This window comes from Lates calcarifer, linkage group LG5, assembly GCF_001640805.2.
Source record: "Lates calcarifer isolate ASB-BC8 linkage group LG5, TLL_Latcal_v3, whole genome shotgun sequence".
In the NCBI taxonomy this organism is placed as follows: domain Eukaryota; kingdom Metazoa; phylum Chordata; class Actinopteri; family Centropomidae; genus Lates; species Lates calcarifer.
This window is the reverse complement of record NC_066837.1, coordinates 31030-49231: the sequence shown is the minus strand read 5'-3', so window position 1 is coordinate 49231 and position 18202 is coordinate 31030. Positions and strand designations below refer to the sequence as shown.

Sequence of the window (18202 nt, the reverse complement as noted above, 5' to 3'; positions counted from 1 at the left end):
ACTGGTCTCTGATGGAACCGGTGATGCCGGTTAAACAGTGAACACATGAAATGTGAGAGAGACTTCTGATCAGATCAGACAGACATCAGCAGGGGGTGCTGGTGTCACCAAATCACGCCCAAAGTAGAGAAGAAGACACAAGAAGTTTCTGCAGCATCAACCTCAATTTAAGATTTTTTTTAAATGTCATAGATGTAATTTAACTCCTGAACAGGTATCACATCATTATTTCACAGCTGTAATGATATTTCTTAATTATGTAATTAATAAAATTAATACAACTGAACAATAGATGAATGGATCAACCAATTAAAATGATTTAATTTAAGTTCATGTCAGAAATCTTGACTTGTTCACTGATGATCTGAGGCAGGTCTGACTGAGCAGCAGGTGGAGACAGAACACCAGGAACCTGGTTTATATACTCTTCCTGTGCTAACAGTTAGGCCAGTTTAATTAGCTAAGATAAATAATGAGAGACACCCCACCCCCCACCCAGCACATACACAACACAAACATAGCACACAAACACTCCTCCAATGAAAAGGAACAGTCTCAGTAACTCAGCGTATAAAGTCTCTCTCAGTCACTATAATTAATTAAATGAGCAGATATAAAATCATGGAGCTGTTATGACTTACAGATCGATCAGTTTTCAGAGGATATGATGTAAAATATTGGTTACTGCTCAGTCTGTTTTCAGTGTAAACAGCTTCAGATAAAGTGGAGCTGGAGTGTGTGAGTGTTTCTCTACCACACAGAGCGCAAAACCACCAAGGAACCAGACGAGCACCTGCACCACAGCTTAAACCCAGGATATAGAGGTTCAGTGAAGGTGGTGTTGAAGGTGTGGAGGTGGATCAGAGAGTCAGAGGAGACTCTGTAGAAGGACAGAGAGCCAGCAGGACAGTCCACATAAACTGCTACTCTGTTAGAGACAGAGGAGGAGGAGGAGGGGGTGGGGGGGGTGGGGACATCTGTTTCTTCGTTATTGTGCCAGACAGAGTAACCATCAATATCAGAGCAGCTCAGACTCCAGGACTGATTATTTCCTCCGAACCAGCAGTCATCACCGAGTCCTTTCCTTCTGATTCCTCTGTAAGTCACTGCTATATGAACCAGTCCTCTCCACTCGACCTCCCAGTAACAGCGACCAGTCAGACCAGTTCTACACAGCAGCTGATGCCAGCCATCAAATCTGTCTGGATGATCAGGGTATGGCTGCTTCTCTCTTATGGCTGTGACTGTCCTGTTGTTGTCAGAAAGTTTGAGGTTTCTGTTCACTGTGTTTGTATCCAGTTCCAGTTCACAGGAATCTGATGGAGAGAAAAAGACACAACAATCTTCAAACTTAATGTTTCTCAGAATGTAAACAACTATATTAACATTTACACATCGGAAGCTTTGATTCAAACCTTACAACTGTTGACCAACACTGATCTTCAGAACTTCAAATAAGAACGAAGAACTAAATCTGTTCAATCAGACATGATCTGATCCAGTGTTATCACCTGTGGTTGGTCTTTAGGGCCTGTATTTTTACTGAGGTCTAACCTGTTTGTTTTTGTGTCTATGTGTGTTTGTTCAACTGAAGGACAATACAGTGATTTAAGATGGCACAATTTGGAATCATTTAACTTATCTAGGAATATTGCACAAAGATGTATTCTGTTTTATTGTAGATGGTGCAGTCCAGTTTTATAGGTGTCTGTATATGTTCACACTTACACTTCCTCACACCAGGTCTCAACCTCTGTTCTCCACCATGTTCCACCCTGGACAAAGAAACAAAGTCAGAATGAACCCTCAGAAGCTTCTTCATCATCATCATCCTCATCAGCCTTCACTCAGACCCACCACTCTGATATTAGACCTTTTTTATCAAACCAAAAACATTCACAGTTTTACCTGTAAACCTGTTAAACCCTGAGGTGTGGTTTGTGAAACACACTCTGGTTAAATCAGGATCAAGTTTGTTGACATGAGAAAAATGAATGGATGAACTGACAGTTCAGACACACAGAAAAAGATATCAGTAAACATATAGCAATAATATACAGTCTGTGTGTTGTCTGCAGGATCAGGCTCAGTTATGGTATGTTTAGGTAGTTTAGCTTTCCATAGTCTGACCTCTGATGTTAAACAGAAGAGGCTCAAGGACAGAGTCTTGGGGAACTCCACATCATATCTGAAAAATCTTTTCCAAGGTCTTTGTTTAAGTAAACCTTAACAAGAGGACATGCAGTGCAGACACTCGAGGTGGAGGGCAGCTCCCATGCAGCCAGTTCATCTTTTATAATCAGGGTCTACTTCAGCCATTTCTAGCAGAGAGTAGTGTCCATGGCTTGTGTTGTGTGTGAGCTCTGGATATCTGTCCATACCTGAGAGTGTCAAGTCTCCAGTCTGGATCCTCCAGTCCATCAGACAGCAGCTTCACTCCTGAGTCTCCTGGATGATTGTAGCTCAGGTCCAGCTCTCTCAGATAGGAGGGGTTGGATCTCAGAGCTGAGACCAGAGAAGAACAGCCTTCCTCTGAGATCAGACAACCTGACAGACTGAAAACACACAAACATCTCACAATGTGTTACAGGCAATAACTGTTGGCTCTGTTAATATTTGTCTTTACAGCTTAACAGTCTTGAAGTTAATGTGATGCATTGAGGTCAGACTTCAGTTGTTGAAGTGTTACAGAAATGTAAATGTTTTAGATGATTTTTTGCATCTTCATTGACAATGACTTTATTGTGAGACAACCTTTAAATTGTTGTGGCAGGATCCTCACCCAAGATTTTCCATTCTGCAGTGAGGATTCTCCAGTCCATCTGAGAGCAGTTTCACTCCTGAATCCTGCAGGTCATTGTTACTCAGGTCCAGATCTCTCAGACTAGAGGACTCAGAACTGAGAACTGAGGACAGAGCTTCACAGCTTCTCTCTGAGAGGTTACAGCTGCTCAGTCTGAAAAATAAGACATACAATGTGTATGTGAAAATACTGCTGTATATTAAAGGTAGATTTTATTTTATAACTTATCTTTTTGTAGTTATTGTTGTCAAAGCAGAGTGTGAAAAGGGATATGATGTTATAAATTTAGAAATTTGATCAGTCCTGACCTGAGAGTCTCCAGTCTGCAGTGTGGACTCTCCAGTCTAGCAGACAACAGTTTCACTCCTGAATCCTTCAGGTTGTTGTTACTCAGGTCCAGATCTCTCAGACTAGAGGACTGGGAGCTGAGAACTGAGGACAGAGCTTCACAGCTTCTCTCTGAGAGGTTACAGCCACTCAGTCTGAAGGAGAGTCAGTTAGAAAGACAAACACTGACATAATATTTTGTGTATATTATATTAAGTGTAAAACATATCCCAGTCATAAAGATGCCTTCTGGATTTGATGTCAAGCTGTGTAGCTAAACTTTTCTTCTGCTCTGTAATTCCACTATAGACATTTTTGCTAGCACCAAAGTAACCACCAATATAGCTAGTTTGTTAGGATAGTTAGAAAAAGTAAGAAAAAGGTGTAGCTTGACTTGCTTTCATATCACCAATCTATGAAAATTAAGTGTGCTGCTACTAGGAGGAGGAGAGGGAGAGAGGTCAACACCTCTTCCACAGAATGTACATTATAACATCACACTGCATTCAATGTAACTTTTTTGTAGTTGTTGCTTTCAAAGCAGAGTCCAAAAAGAGATATGATACAGTGACTTCTAAATTCCAGTGTGACAACTCTGGGTCAACACTTACAGTTCAATAAATCCTAACCTGAGATTTTCTGGTCTGCACTGTGTACTTTCCAGTCCAGCAGATAGCAGCTTCACCCCTGAATCCTGTAGGTTGTTGTTACTCAGGTCCAGATCTCTCAAACTAGAGAACTGGGAGCTGAGAACTGAGGACAGAATTTCACAGCTTCTCTTCGAGAGGTTACAGCCACTCAGTCTGAAAAAAAGATGTACAGTGTGTATGTGAAAATATCACTATATTTTTAATGTAGATTTTATTTTGCAACTTATATTTGAAATTTACTTATAGTTTTACTTATATTTGTATATTTGTAATTACTGCTGTCAAAGCAGAGTGTGAAAAGGGATGTTACGATATAACTTTATAAATTTGACCAATCCTGACCTGAGAATCTTCAGTCTGCATTGTGAACTTCCCAGTCCCTCAGACAGCAGCTTTACTCCTGAATCCTGTAGGTTGTTATTACTCAGGTCCAGATCTCTCAGACTAGAGAACTGGGAGCTGAGAACTGAGGAAATGGTTTTAAGACTTCTCCATGAAAGGTTACAACCACTCAGCCTGAAGAAAAGAAGTGCTGTGTTATGTGAGAACATCCCTTTATATTTACTGTTTCATACTGTGTAAAATGTTTTGGTGGTTATTGCTTAAAAAGCCTAAAAAGACTGAAAAGAAGCAATGACTTTAAAATACCAATGATACACATATCGGTCACCATTTACAGTTTGACCAATCCTGACCTGAGTGACTCAAGTCTGCAATGTGGATTCTCTAGTCCAATAGACAACATCTTCAGTCCTGAATCCTGCAGGTTGTTGTTACTCAGGTCCAGCTCTTTCAGACTAGAGGACTGGGAGCGGAGAACTGAGGACAGAGCTTCACAGCTTCTCTCTGAGAGGTTACAGCCACTCAGTCTAAAGGAGAGTCAGTTAGAAAGACAATTACTGACACTGTTTTTACCCTATAAAATGTAAAACTCAATTACTTAGACACCTCTAGAGTCTCAGTAAATTAAAAATTATTTAATGATTTTAATGAGAGATAATTTTGCCATTATTTATGTGTGGAGGTACAATACAGCATTAGCACTTGATGGTGTCCAACCCTTCTCTAAGAAAGCTGCACCTTTGCCATGGTTGCTCCACATTTGTGCCGCAACATAGAATTTGTTACAGTTTAATGTCAACAGGGGGCACTCAGCTAAAACTCAGCTGTGCACAGGAAGACTGACTACAGCTCAGTGGCTTGGGCTTTGAGGTCATGTCATGCTGCAGTGAATGACACACTGAATCACCACAACAGGTAACAGCTAGGACTTTCTGATGAATTCAACATCAATACAGATGAGTGATAGAGAATGAGTGATCACATAGAGGTTGTCTCTCTAACCGTACATCATGTTCAATACATCTGCAACATGTAAAACTGTGTCAACCATGTTCTAACATAAACGCCCCAGTAAGATGTTAAATACAGTGAAAAAAAGAGAACAGCATCTAGGGTTTTATAAGGTTGCTGCAACCTTGGTGGGAAGGTGATTCTCCTAAGGCTACTGTTTGACACGTATTAGTCAGCTGCTCCTTTAGTTAGGCACAAGTGTAGTCATTCAATACAGCTAATATATACAGTTATCAGTGCACCTACAGAGCTTTGTTGGAGGCTTTGACCACTGGCAGCAGCCTCAGAAGAGCCTCCTCTGAAGCAGAGTATTTCTTCAGGTCAAACACGTCCAGATCTTTTTCTGATGACAGTAAGATGAAGACCAGAGCTGACCATTGAGCCGGAGAGAGATAACCTGTGGACAGACTTCCTGAACTCAGGGACTGTTGGATCTCCTCTACTAGAGAACGATCATTCAGTTCATTCAGGCAGTGGAACAGGTTGATGCTTTTCTCTGGAGAAAGATTCTCACTGAGCTTCTTCTTGATGTACTTAACAGTTTCCTGATGGGCCTCTGAAATACTTATTGTGTTCTTTAGCAGGTCTGGTAGGAGTTTCTGACTGGGTTCTTGTGAAAGACCCAGGAGGAAACGGAGGAACAAGTCCAGGTGTCCATTTGTACTCTGTAAGGCCTTGTTAATAGCAATCCTGTGGATTTCTGCCACAGACATTTGACTGAAAACCATCCGCAGTTGCTGAATGGTTGTTGCTGGCTCACACATCACATTTCTGTTGTGTTTAAAGAGCGACATCCTCACATAAACAGCAGCTAGAAACTCCTGAACACTCAGATGCACAAAGCTGAATATCTTGTCTTCATCCTTCCTCCCACGCTCTTCTTTAAAGATCTCTGTGAACACACCAGAACACTTCGAGGCCCCATTGACATCAACACCACTTTCTTTTAAGTCTTTCTCATAGAAGATGATGTTGCCTTCTTCCAGCTGCTGAAAAGCCAGTTTTGCCAGAGATTTAATGTACTGCATTTTCTTTTCTGGGCCATACTTCTTTTTTGTCTGGTTGATCTGAAACACCAGGAATTCGGTGTACATCTCAGTCAGGGTCTTGGGCAGCTCTCCTCCCTCTCTGGTTTTCAACACATCCTCCAGAACTGTAGCAGTGATCCAGCAGAAGACTGGGATGTGACACATGATGTGGAGGCTTCGTGAGGTCTTGATGTGGGAGATGATCCTGCTGGCCTGATCCTCATCTCTGAACCTCTTCCTGAAATACTCCTCCTTCTGTGGGTCAGTGAACCCTCTGACCTCTGTCACCATGTTGACAAAATCAGAATGGATCTGATTGGCTGCTGCAGGTCGTGTGGTTATCCAGAGGCGAGCAGAGGGAAGCAGTTTCCCCCTGATTAGGTTTGTCAGCAGCACGTCCACTGAAGTGGACTCTGTCACAACAAAGTCACCTTCCGGCTTTTCATTTGTGGTGCAGTCCAATTGAAGGCGGCTCTCATCCAGTCCATCCAAAATAAACAAAAGCTTGAATTCACTTTTGTCAAAGTTGCTGTTTCCTGATTCCTCTAAGTTTTTAAAAACGTACATAAGAGCGTCGTCACTGATGTGCTTGGTTTCTGGGATACATTCATGAATGAGCTCTACCAAATGAAACTTTTCTCCCTTCATTGAATTCAGCTGACGGAAGGTGAAGGGGAAAATTAGATGAACGTCTTGATTGGTTCTTTTTTCAGCCCAGTCCAACACAAACTTGTGCACAAGGAACGTTTTTCCAATTCCTGCGATTCCATTGGTCAGCAGTGTTTTTATGGGTCTGTATTTTCCAGAGGGGTGTTTGAACATGTCACTGGGTTTAACCGATTTCTCTGTGTCTGCTGGTTTTCCTGGTTTCTCAATCTGTCTGACCTCATGCTGTGTGTTGATATGGACGTCAGCCCCAGCTGTGACGTACAGCTCTGTGTAGATATCAGCCAGACACTGCTCATCCTTCTTCTGTGCCCACCCTTCTTGTGCACACATGAACCTGTTCTGGAGGTTTGACTGAAGCTTTCCTTGGTAATATGTGATAGGTTGTGATTCTGGCACTGGAACTATCACAGCTGTGTCAAACACAGATGGGAAGAAACAAAAAGTATTAGTCTGTGTGTGCACAGATGTGTCTTTCCTCACAAACAACTGTAAACCTAGGCTTTTTAACCAAGGTCCAAGAATATGTAATCAATCAACAGTCTCATGCCAGTCCATTCACAAATCAGCCTCTCTAATTCCAGTTTACTGCTTTGTTGTGTTTGGCGATCACCGTCAGCTGTGACAGGGAAACACCTGAGTAACTCCTGCCAACATTATCCCAATGAAGTCCTTAATTATCTACAGTTTACAACCAGCTGGAACTGCTAGGCTTGGGACTCTGGTGTAGCTACACCCTGTGAAGTTCTACCAGTGGTTCTGTCTACTGGTTACTAGAAAATGCAAAGGTTTATAACTCTAGCTTTCTGAAGAACAAGTTTGTTGGGTGCAAACCAGTTGAATTCAGGTATGAACAGGTACCAGTGCTCTCGGTGGTACAGGTGGGTACTGCCTGTGATTCTATGGATTGTGCCATTAACTGAGTTAGTGTCTGCAGTGACCTGAGATCTTCAACATCGTGTACATGAGAACCACTATGATGGTTCATGTGGAATTGTGTTTGTCTCCACCTGATGAATCTTGGTCCACTATTCCCTCTCTTTTAGCTCTGTGTTGGGTCTCTACCAGCTCCTGAGGGAAATATCTGGCTCTTTGGCTGCTATATGTTTACCATGCTCGCCAGGTGCTCTAAGACTGTGTCTGTCTGCTGTTTGCTGCTCAGCAGAGGACAGTAGCAGAGAGAATGAACCAGAACAGTAAACAGATGAACACTAAGCTGAAACTCACTACAAAGATCCACAGTTCATCAGTACAACTGACTCTTCACAATGTCACATTCTTCAGGAACAACAGTTTACAGTCAGTCACTATTACACTATTACCTAGTTGTATCTGTAGTTTATGAAATGGGTACCTTTGATTACACCTATGTACCACTGGGGGGTACAGTGGTACACAGGTGTACAGCTCTACAGGTGAACCACTTTAAGCACAAGATGGAACAGTCTGTCCGATTCTATCTGGTTCTATATGGCTCTGAGCACACATGGTTTAAAACTGGATAAATAAGGCCCCAGGTGTCCAGTGATTGGATGGAGTGCCCTCCATATGGTGAACTGTATTGGAGTGTCCTTCAGCAAGGCACTGAACTTCCTTACTAACCTGCACCAGAAAAAGTGAGGATTTTCTTCTGAGCATCTGTTATGTCTCTTAGTCATCACACAATATGACACCTTCTCTTCATGTGACTGACCTTCTGATCCTGACCTGGTGCCAGACAATCGCTCCACCAGATCATTCCTGTTGATCTTCTCTAAAATCCTCCTGGTCACCACCACGGCTTTCCGAGGTGTGTAGGTCTGCATCATCAGATCTACTGTGTCCCGCCGCTCTGCATCCTCCAGTTTGCCCTTTGGGATGGCTGAGTAGCTGTAACCGTCACCCTGCTGCAGATGCCATTTGAAGTTGTGGAATTCGTCTTTTCCCAGATGTCCCAGTGTGTCAAAGAGGACCTGTGATGTCATCATGACCCCCCACCACCACCACCGCCTGTAAAATCAGAACATTGTCAAAATGACCAAGCACCAAATCCCAGAGTGTAAGTCCAGGGCTGGTATCAGTTAGACGTCTCTGCTAATGTTACCTGAAATGTCACGGCACTAACCCTAACCCTGTTCATGTGAGCACTATGAAGAGTGATCAGCTGTTAAATTGTTTTTAACTCACAGCCTATCCATGTAGGGGGAACCCTGGGTCACTCCACCACTACCACAGAAACATGAAGCAGTCTGAGATCACTGACCTGTGCTTCCTTCACTGAGCTGACGGCTGTCCTGTCATTTGAGTGAGCCAGTTGCTCTACTGATGCTTTGTGGTGTCAGGTGTGTGTATTTAAAAAGTGACACTGTTGCTCTTTTTTAAAACCAACTTTGTTTTTGTCTTTATAAGTTAAACTCAGAGAGAACAAGTGTGTATGAGAGTAAGTAAGTTATGAGTTCTTTTTTTTCCAGTATTTTAATCATCTGTGGTTTGGTTTGCCTGTAATACATATAAACCTGTGTGTGTTTGTGTGTGTGTAGAAACCATGCAGATTCTCTTTTAGCTTTAATATGTGTGTTAATGGGCTGCAGCTGCTCCTGAGGTTTGACTCTCTGAGGCTGCAGATGGTTTTTGTGTATTTAAAATAAGTCGTACTCATTTTCACTCATTTACTTTCATTCTCACACAGCTAATTATATACTGAAATATTTTGATCCTTTTTCTGTCACTAGCTTAGTGATTTTTAATGTAATGTATTGCGTCAGTACAATCATCTGAAACTCTGTGCACAGCTTTAGAAGAGACTTCACAGATTTTATACAGTGCTGCAGTGTGTGCTGCTTAGTTGGTGTCGTTTGTTAGAGGTGGAGTTCACTGTTATTCACTGAATACTATACTGGAAAAAGTAATTATGACAGTATTTAATCCAAAAACTTATACATGTAGATAAACTATCAAGTTTGACTCTGTATGTTGCACTGAGCCATCACAGCTGCTCTCCACCTTTGTTTGTCCTGTTAATATTAAATTATTAAATTAATTAAATTAATAAATTATTAATTAATGTTTTGACTTTTTTTTTTCTTTTGTGAATTGAAGAAAAGAATCATGATTCTTATTTTATAATTCATTCATGGTTCCAACACAATGATTCAAAATATACACAGTTGAATCCGTGGAAACTTTATGACCTATGAATCCTATGAGACTACATTTGCTAATTAGCAAATATAAGGATGAACACATATTCAAAGCTACACTACATGTCACATTCACCCATTCACACTCATACATTCATACCTGGGGACATTTCCTCCTGTGGAGGACGAGCCACTCTACCTCACTGCTGCTGAACATGCTAAACATCATCATACTAGCATTATCACTGCGACTGTGTTAGCATGCTGATGTTAGCATTTAGCTCAAGCTAGCATGGCTGTAGTTTCCTGATGAGCTGTGAGCTGGCAGTGATGTACTGTTTATCTGTTATCTCCATGTTTTTACTGCTGAGGAAGTCCAGACATCTGGATTCAGCCACTGACATCAGTTTGACCTGATGGACTCCTCAGACTGTACAGGAGGATTTGAACTCTATAGGACTTCATACGCTCACCTCAACACGTCAGACAGGTGGGTTAATGCTGACGAGGTCCACCCCTCCCTCAAACAGTCAGCAGTCAATTCTGTCAGTCAACAAGAGCTAGAAATGGATTGAACACTCACACAGGAAGAGGAGCTGAAGTCTTGGTGACTGTTGATTCTCCTTCAGACTGAGACAGTTGAATCTGTGGAGTCTTTATGATCCGACGAGCAGGACGAGGAGCTGAGGACAACAACATCAACACTGATCAACTCCTCCTCACTGACACTAACAGGAAATCTGTTTTCACATTTCCTCATGTAAGAGAAGAAGAATGTGATTGGTTCAAAAGAAACCAGTATGTCGTCATGCTTTGCTGACTGTCCCAGTTTCTCATCTGTTATGTTTCCACTTCCTGTTTCTTCACCTCTGTTGTATCAGGCATAAAACTCTGTTACTCAACCAGAAGGAAGTGGGAAATTATGATGTTTGGAAATTTGGGTGAATTGACCCTTTAAGCAGGCTCTTTTCACATTCTTGACCACGTCTGAATCAAGCCTCATGTTCTTGTTATGTTTGGTTAGTTTTGATTTCATGTTGTTGCAGTTTTGTGAGCGCACTGAAGAACTTTGCCTGTGTCCTGTCATCATCATCTGCTTCTCACTGATTGGTTCCCACACCAATGTTGCCATGTTGTCAATTCAACTCATCCTCAGAAAATTATCTACATGTTTCTGCATTTTCATGTGTCTTCTCATGTGTCATTTCATCGTTGGACAAAATCACAGTTAAATATTCCGTCTCCTCCTCCTGTTCTGCTTCGGCTCATTTTACTTCTCTTCCTGTTATTTTTCTTCTTCTATTGTTTAATGGGCAATGAACCTCAACTTTCTGTGACTGGTCCAAATGTCTGAGCCACCCACAGAAGTGTTTTCACTCTGCAAAAACACTTCTGTGTGAGTCCATCTGAGTCGTCCATCTGAGTCGTCCATCTGAGTCCATCTGATTCCCACTGAGTCCACCTGAGTCCATCTGAGTCCTATTGATCCTATTGATCGACCCACATGTTCTCACAAGTTTAAATCCCACCTACATCCACACCTCAACATACCTGACCAGGGACCAGGGACCAGAGACCAGAAACTAGGGACCAGAGCCCAGAGACCAGAGACCAGGGACCAGGGACCAGAAACCAGAATAGTTCACTGACTAATGTTACAGAGACAGAGAGAGCAGGTTATTGAAAGTAAAGACAGAAAAGAATCTCAGTTCATGGATCATTTATTCTCCTGGTTTTGATGTTTTCTGTAAAACGTGTAACTGCAGCTGTTCTACCTGAAAACCTCACAGTATCCTCACAGTTACTTTCTGCTACTGATGATAACAATTCAGGTTTTGTCACGAAATCAGTTAGTAAACTATCTGATGTTTACATTGTAAATAAAAGCCAATATATAACTGATCAATTTATTTATTTACGTTATTAATTGATCAATCTGTTTATTTGTGGCTCATTGACATATGATCAGCTTCATCGCTGAGCAGCCGGAGTTTCCCGACAGAAGTCGAGGAGCTCCGAGGAACCGACAGAAGCCGAGCGCTCCGATGAGCCGAGGGAAGCCGAAGAGCTCCGAGGAACCGACAGGAGCAGATCGGCTCCCTCCTCTGTCTCCGCATCCATTCCCGGTCAGAGGGTCGGAGGATGAATCCGCTCTCAGCCGCTCTGTGACGGAGAAGCCGCAGCAGAACGAGCCGAACACCAGAGAGGACCCGTCCTCAGCCCGCGGTGAGTCTTATCGATCGGTTATTGGCTCTTATCAGTTTCTAACTGACGTGTTATCGGCAGATCAGCGCTGTGATCGATCCGCGGGCCGTGACGGTCTCTGCTGCTTCACAGAAACTGATCAGCGACCTGTCAATCATCTGGTCTTGCTGATGACGTCTTCAGCGGTCATCCATCAGATCGGCTGATCATCGATCGATCGATCGAGTGTCAGCAGGTGTATGAACAGGCCTGAACACACACACACACACACACACACACACACACACCATATGAAGCAGTCTGGTTACATTACGTCATACAGTCATTTCTGCACAGTGTGATGGAGCAGTATGTGTGTGTGTGTGTGTGTGTGTGCGTGTTGGCATCTAATTATGCGGAGCTTATGTCAGTGACCTCATATCACCTGTGAAATATGACGTCACGTTTTCATGGGATGCAGGTGATACAGACCTGGTTCTGACTCAGGTGGACTCTGACCGAACACAGGACAGTACTCACACCTGTGGTTACCATGGTAACAGCAGTGGTTTCAGGGTGTTTACAGTGCAGCAGGTGAGAGGGAGACAGGTGATTACAGGTGATCACGAGTGAATGAGTGAGTGAATGAGTGAGTGAGTGAGTGAGTGAATGAGTGAGTAAATGATTGAGTGAATGAGTGAATGAATGAGTGAGTGAATGAGTGAGTGAATGAATGAGTGAGTGAATGAATGAGTGAGTGAGTGCTCAGTGTGAACCTATCACTCAGCAGAGAACAGGAGACTTTAGATTTGTTTGAGTCCGTCAGAGGAGACGTGGCAACAGGAACTTTCTGTCCCTGTCTCATCTGGACCCTGTTCAGATCAGGCAGGTGATGTGTTCCAGAAAACAACACACAGATGTTGTTTGTGTGACTCGTCCTGTCTCTGCTGCAGGTGTCCTCATGTGGGGCCCTGAGCCCTGGATTGAGAAACTGTGATGACTCTACATAGTGATCATACTGACATGGACAGCAGGATCAGGATCAGGAGTTGGTCCGGTCTGTTCCGAGGGGCACCACAGGAAACATCAGGAAAGATCTGGTTCATCCTCTGCAGAGCTGGAGCAGGCTGTGGTGATGTCATCTCCTAGCAACAGTAACCATGGTCTGCTCTGTGAGCAGCAGAGCGTGATGTGAAAGACTGTGTTACCATGGCGATGCCCTCTAAGACAGCAGCACACACATATAGAGTGTGTGTGTGTGTGAGAGAGAAGTTGGTTTCTCTCTTCACAGTCAGTTTGATCACAGCAGCACCTGCTGGATGTTACAGGAACTGCAGCATCACAAGACTTTCACATTAAAAGCACAAGTTCACTTGTCTTTATTCACACCTCCTCCACCCTCTCACCCCCTCCACCTTCACAGCTCCCCCACCTCCGTTGATCAGAGAAATCTGAAACTTCAGTGTTGAGAGGAAACATGGTTCAGTTTGTCTGATCTGCTCTTCATTCAGTCACAGTTCAGATCATCAGGTTCAATGATCAGTTATTGATCTGCTGCTACTGCTGCTGAGGTCAGACTGTGATAAACTCTGTCTGTTCTCAGGTCAGCCATGCCGTTAGTGAAGAGGATTATCGAACCCAGGTATCTGTGTCGCGGGACACTGCCCAACGGCGTTGCCAGTGAACTGGAGTGTGTCACCAACAGCACGTTAGCTGCTGTCATCAAACAGCTGGGAGGACTCAGTGAGTGGTTACTGTTACTGTGGTTACTGTAAACTCTGTCTCAGTGTCACATCAGGTGATGATTAACCCCACCCCCTCCACCTGCAGGTCGACATGCGGAGGACATCTTTGGCGAGTTGTTCACGGAGGCCAACAGTTTCTACCTGAGGATGAACAGTCTGCAGGAGAGAGTGGACCTGTTGGCAGTGAAGGTCACACAGCTCGACTCCACCGTGGAGGAAGGTGGGGCTCACTCCACCTGCTGGACACTCATTGTAACAACACCTGACCACTCACAGACCCACCTCCACCTCCACATCCTCCACCTCCATATCCTCCATCTCCACGCCCACTTCCACATCCTCCATATCCTTCACATCCTCCACCTCCTCCACCTCCTCCATATCCACCTCCACACCCACCTTCACATCCTTCACCTCCACATCCTTCACACCCACCTCCACCTCCACCTCCACATCCACATCCTTCACCTGCACATCCTCCACCTCCACATCCTCCACCTCCATATCCTCCACCTACATCTCCATACCCACTTCCACATCCTCCACCTCCACATCCTCCACCTCCATATCCTCCATCTCCACACCCACCTCCACATCCTCCACCTACATCTCCATACCCACTTCCACATCCTTCACATCCACATCCTTCACCTCCACATCCTCCATATTCACCTCCACCTCTACCCCCCTACCTGTGTAGTAACAGTCCTGTGTGTGCTCCAGTTTCTCTGCAGGACATCAACATGAGGAAGGCCTTCAGGAGCAGCACCATCCAGGACCAGCAGGTGGTGTCACGGAGCTCCATCCTCAACCCGGTGCTGGAGATGTACCAACGCTGCGACAAACCCCCCCCCCTCAACATCTTGACTCCCTACAGGTCAGATTAACACCCCCTCCTCCCAAAAACCCTGAGCCCTGGTCTCATTTAGCTGATTCAGACTGACCTCACTCTGTTTATGTGTGTATCTGTGTCTGTGTGTGTCTGTGTGTGTAGGGATGATAAGAAGGATGGTCTGAAGTTTTATACCGACCCGTCGTATTTCTTCAACCTGTGGAGGGAGAAGATGCTGCAGGCCACCGAGAACAAACGCAAGGAGAAGAGACGACAAAAGGTTCATCCATCATCTATCCATCTATCTATCTATCTATCTGTTTACCTAAAGAATAAATAAACAGATTGTTTTCTGTGCAGGAGCAGAAACATGTGGAGGAGTCTTCAGGTCGGGAGGTGAAGAAGGTGAGTTTCCTGATCAATAATACACTGATCAATATTCTGTCCTGTCAGTGTCGTTACCGGTTTTTCCTCCTCTGAAGGTTCGGAAAGCTCGTAACCGGCGTCAGGAGTGGAACCTGATGGCGTACGACAAGGAGCTCCGCCCAGACGCTCGAGTGACGCCGTCACCTTACCACACCTCTGACGGCTCCATGTCACCTGACAGGTAAACACCCTTTCCTGTTCCCCGCCAGTGTAAAAGCATGAAGAGGAAGTGAAACAAAGTTTCCATCCAAACATTTCCAGCAAAGGTCAAAGGTCAGTCTGGGGTTGTCTCAGGTTGGTTTTAATTAAAACGCCTCAGAACACCTGACACTCAGACAGATATCTGATTAACCCCGTCCCCTCAGGTCAGGGACGTCAGATGACCCTTCCTTCCCTGCCAGCCCCCACCACCACGACACCCAGGGGCATGATGGGAAGGATCACGTCACCGTGGCAACCGGAGGAAGCGGTCAGACTCAGTCGTTGGACCGAGCTCTCCGACCTGCCTCTGCGTCCTCTGCTGTCACTGCAGCGACTGCCCGCCAGCACTCTCTGGGCCGTAACCAGCCGCATCACCACCACCACCACCCGCAGCCACCCGCCGGCTCGACCAATCAGAACGGAACACGGACCAACGCCGTCAAAGAGGCCAAGTACACGCACACATCTGATGAATGTCTCCTTCGTCTCTACAGCAACAGTGTGAATGTGTCTGTTTGACCTTCGACCTCTGTCTCTCCACAGTGACCATCAGATCCCTCCCGCCCCCCCGCCACCTCCCCCTCTCATTCCATCGGCGGGACAGATGGGATTCCCTAACAGCTCCACCCACACTGCTGCCATGGCAACGCCACTGCACCCAGCTGCTGCTCCCGGTAACCAAGGTAACAAATGTTTTTTTCTGTTCGTTAGATCCAGATAAAAACAGAGAAAATAAACTTCAATTTTTTCTGCCTGCAGGTGGCGCCGCTGCCCTCTCTCGCCCTTACAGTCCCTCCCCTCCCCCGCCTCCACCAGCTAACTACGTCCCCTCCCCCTCTCGGCCCGGAGGCCACGCTCCGCCCTCGGCTGCTGCGGCACCCCCGTTGCCCACGGTGATGGACGGCAGGAAGCCTCCTGGCGGACCGAACGTGCCGATGAACGATGCCCGCAGTGACCTGCTGGCCGCCATACGCAGAGGTCAGCTGGTCACCGTTAGCAACACACTGTAACTGATGCTAACATGCTATCATGCTAACAGACAGCCATTGTAAACTGTTAGCTTTAGCTCAGAGGAAAACTAGCCGTAGCTTAGCTTCTCACAGCATGTTGTTGAGGTTCTGGTTCTGGTTCTGGTCTACAGGGATCCAGCTGAGGAAGGTTCAGGAGCAGCGTGAGCAGGAGGAGGCCAAGAAACGCGAACCCACAGGAAATGATGTCGCCACCATCCTGTCACGGCGCATTGCTGTTGAGTACAGCGAATCAGAGGAGGAGTCTGAACCCGAGGACCAGGAGTGGTCTGACTGAGGAGGAGGAGGAGCAGGAGGAAGGTCACAGTCTGATTGTTTTACATCAACACCGAACCGATAGGAACAGAACGACACTGATTTAATATCATCATGGTTCATATCTGCAGCTGAGAGAGAAAATAAACCTGACAAATGTAGATAAAGAACAGACACAAACACTGATCTAGATTGAACAGATTGTTGTGAAACCTGCTGCTCTGCAGCGCCCCCCTCAGGACAAACTGTTCAGAAACTGCAGCTTGCAGGGGGTGCTGACACTAACTCCTTAAAGTGATAAAATTAATGACAGGAAATATTTCTGACAGGTCAGGTATTTGAGAGATTGTCCTGCAGGTGGCGCTCACTCTGGTGTTTCTAATGAGATGTTAACGAGGCGTCTGTTCGTTGACCTCTCACCCTGAAGTGGACGAAAAACTGTGACGTTCTTCTTCCTCATGGATAAAAAATGTTTCTCACTGCGACCGCAGCTCTGATGGTTCATATAAGCAGTTTTTCAGTTTCATGACTTTTATTTTGAAAAGTTGTTTTTCAGTTTTATGACTTTCATTTTGAAAAGTTGTTCAGTGGAGAAACATTTTGTTTTTCTTTTGCTGTGGAAACATCTTATGTCTTTTAAATCTAAATATTTCTTCTGCTTTAAAGAGTTTTCTTCTTTCAAGTATGAAATAAAGTGGAATTTATTTATTTATTTTTTTTCATGGTTTGTCTTTTTAAATATTTTTTGTTGAATGATTTTGTCTTCAGAGGTGATGTATTTTACTTCCTGTAAATATTTGACTTGTGAACATTGACATGTTTCCTTGTGTGCTCTGCTGGTATCAGCATCCGGTTCATTAGTTGTCATGGTAACCAGAGAAGAGTCTTTTTAAAATTGTATTTAATGAATTTGGAGAAAAAGTCACTTTCTTATTTTGTATTTTTATTCAATGTTTTTTCATTCCAGTTGACCTCCCATGATGCATTTTGTTTTTACGTGATGTTATTTTGCAGCTTTAGAGTCACCAGTATGGTGTAATGATGACATCATCAGTGGGTGGCGCCATCTGGCAGCAGACTGCTGTAACTGTAACTGATGTCATTGCTGATGCTGTTGATATAAACGATGAACTGACTTCCTGTCCTGTACCATCTGTGAGATTTATTGGTTTATTGATTTATTGGTTTATTGATCTGTGCTGTTTCTGCTGTGATCTGCATGTTGGTGGAAAAAGTTAAACTGTGAAATCTTCAAAAGACAAAACTTTATCGACAAAACCTGATGTGTGTTGTGTTTATTTCTGAGCAGCTGATTGGATGTTACATTAGACTTGATGTTTTATTAGTTTTTATTTCTCTAATTAACATGAGATTTAAATTGATAATTGATCATTTTCTCAAGTTGTATTTTGTTTTTGTTCATTTTCATTTTCAGTCTAAATTTTGATTTAACTAATTTTAAAATTGATTTTAAAAGTTGAGTTTTAATTTGCAAAATCATCTCAGAGCCTTTCTCCACATTCAGAAAGGGTTTGATTCACTGACTTCAGAGTTAAAACCTCAAACAACAAAAACCATTCCCTGA

The 18202-nt window shown here is 44.1% G+C and overlaps 2 protein-coding genes across 5 annotated transcripts; one reads left to right on the top strand and one right to left on the bottom strand.

Moving 5' to 3' along the window:
• Nucleotides 1-293: 293 nt before the first annotated feature.
• Nucleotides 294-10705, bottom strand: LOC108882269 (NACHT, LRR and PYD domains-containing protein 12-like). 4 transcript variants are annotated; one of them, XM_051070295.1, is made up of 11 exons: nucleotides 10530-10702; nucleotides 8521-8816; nucleotides 5380-7240; nucleotides 4476-4649; nucleotides 4123-4296; nucleotides 3760-3933; nucleotides 3112-3285; nucleotides 2783-2956; nucleotides 2382-2555; nucleotides 1729-1775; nucleotides 294-1316 (listed from the first exon to the last, which is right to left on the bottom strand). In XM_051070295.1, the coding sequence occupies exons 1-11, from the start codon at nucleotides 10643-10645 to the stop codon at nucleotides 751-753; spliced, it is 3930 nt and encodes a 1309-aa protein (XP_050926252.1). In that variant the 5' UTR covers nucleotides 10646-10702; the 3' UTR covers nucleotides 294-750. The 4 variants fall into 4 exon arrangements, with proteins under 4 accessions (XP_050926252.1, XP_050926253.1, XP_050926254.1 ...); XM_051070296.1 differs by lacking the exons at nucleotides 4123-4296; nucleotides 4476-4649 and having other exon boundaries at nucleotides 10530-10705; XM_051070298.1 differs by lacking the exons at nucleotides 294-1316; nucleotides 1729-1775 and having other exon boundaries at nucleotides 2409-2555; nucleotides 2755-2956; nucleotides 10530-10704.
• A 1286-nt stretch (nucleotides 10706-11991) lies between these two features.
• On the top strand, nucleotides 11992-17900 carry LOC108882264 (actin-binding protein WASF3). Its single transcript, XM_018674671.2, has 11 exons — nucleotides 11992-12172; nucleotides 13734-13873; nucleotides 13961-14095; nucleotides 14599-14752; nucleotides 14870-14987; nucleotides 15068-15112; nucleotides 15190-15314; nucleotides 15499-15786; nucleotides 15878-16017; nucleotides 16094-16312; nucleotides 16476-17900. The coding sequence occupies exons 2-11, from the start codon at nucleotides 13741-13743 to the stop codon at nucleotides 16637-16639; spliced, it is 1521 nt and encodes a 506-aa protein (XP_018530187.1). The 5' UTR covers nucleotides 11992-12172; nucleotides 13734-13740; the 3' UTR covers nucleotides 16640-17900.
• Nucleotides 17901-18202: the final 302 nt, after the last annotated feature.

What these genes read in the sequence shown, in the direction of transcription:
- LOC108882269 (XM_051070295.1), bottom strand. Translation starts at nt 10,645, where the DNA reads ATGTTGTTGTCCTCAGCTCCTCGTCCTGCTCGTCGGATCATAAAGACT. An exon ending in ACTTCAGCTCCTCTTCCTGT is followed by an intron (nt 8,817 to 10,529) that starts GTGAGTGTTCAA and finishes CTGATTTTACAG; the next exon opens with GCGGTGGTGGTGGTGGGGGG. An exon ending in TGCAGACTTGAGTCACTCAG is followed by an intron (nt 4,297 to 4,475) that starts GTCAGGATTGGT and finishes TCTTTTCTTCAG; the next exon opens with GCTGAGTGGTTGTAACCTTT.
- LOC108882264 (XM_018674671.2), top strand. Translation starts at nt 13,741, where the DNA reads ATGCCGTTAGTGAAGAGGATTATCGAACCCAGGTATCTGTGTCGCGGG. An exon ending in CGACTCCACCGTGGAGGAAG is followed by an intron (nt 14,096 to 14,598) that starts GTGGGGCTCACT and finishes TGTGTGCTCCAG; the next exon opens with TTTCTCTGCAGGACATCAAC. An exon ending in TGCTGCTCCCGGTAACCAAG is followed by an intron (nt 16,018 to 16,093) that starts GTAACAAATGTT and finishes TTCTGCCTGCAG; the next exon opens with GTGGCGCCGCTGCCCTCTCT.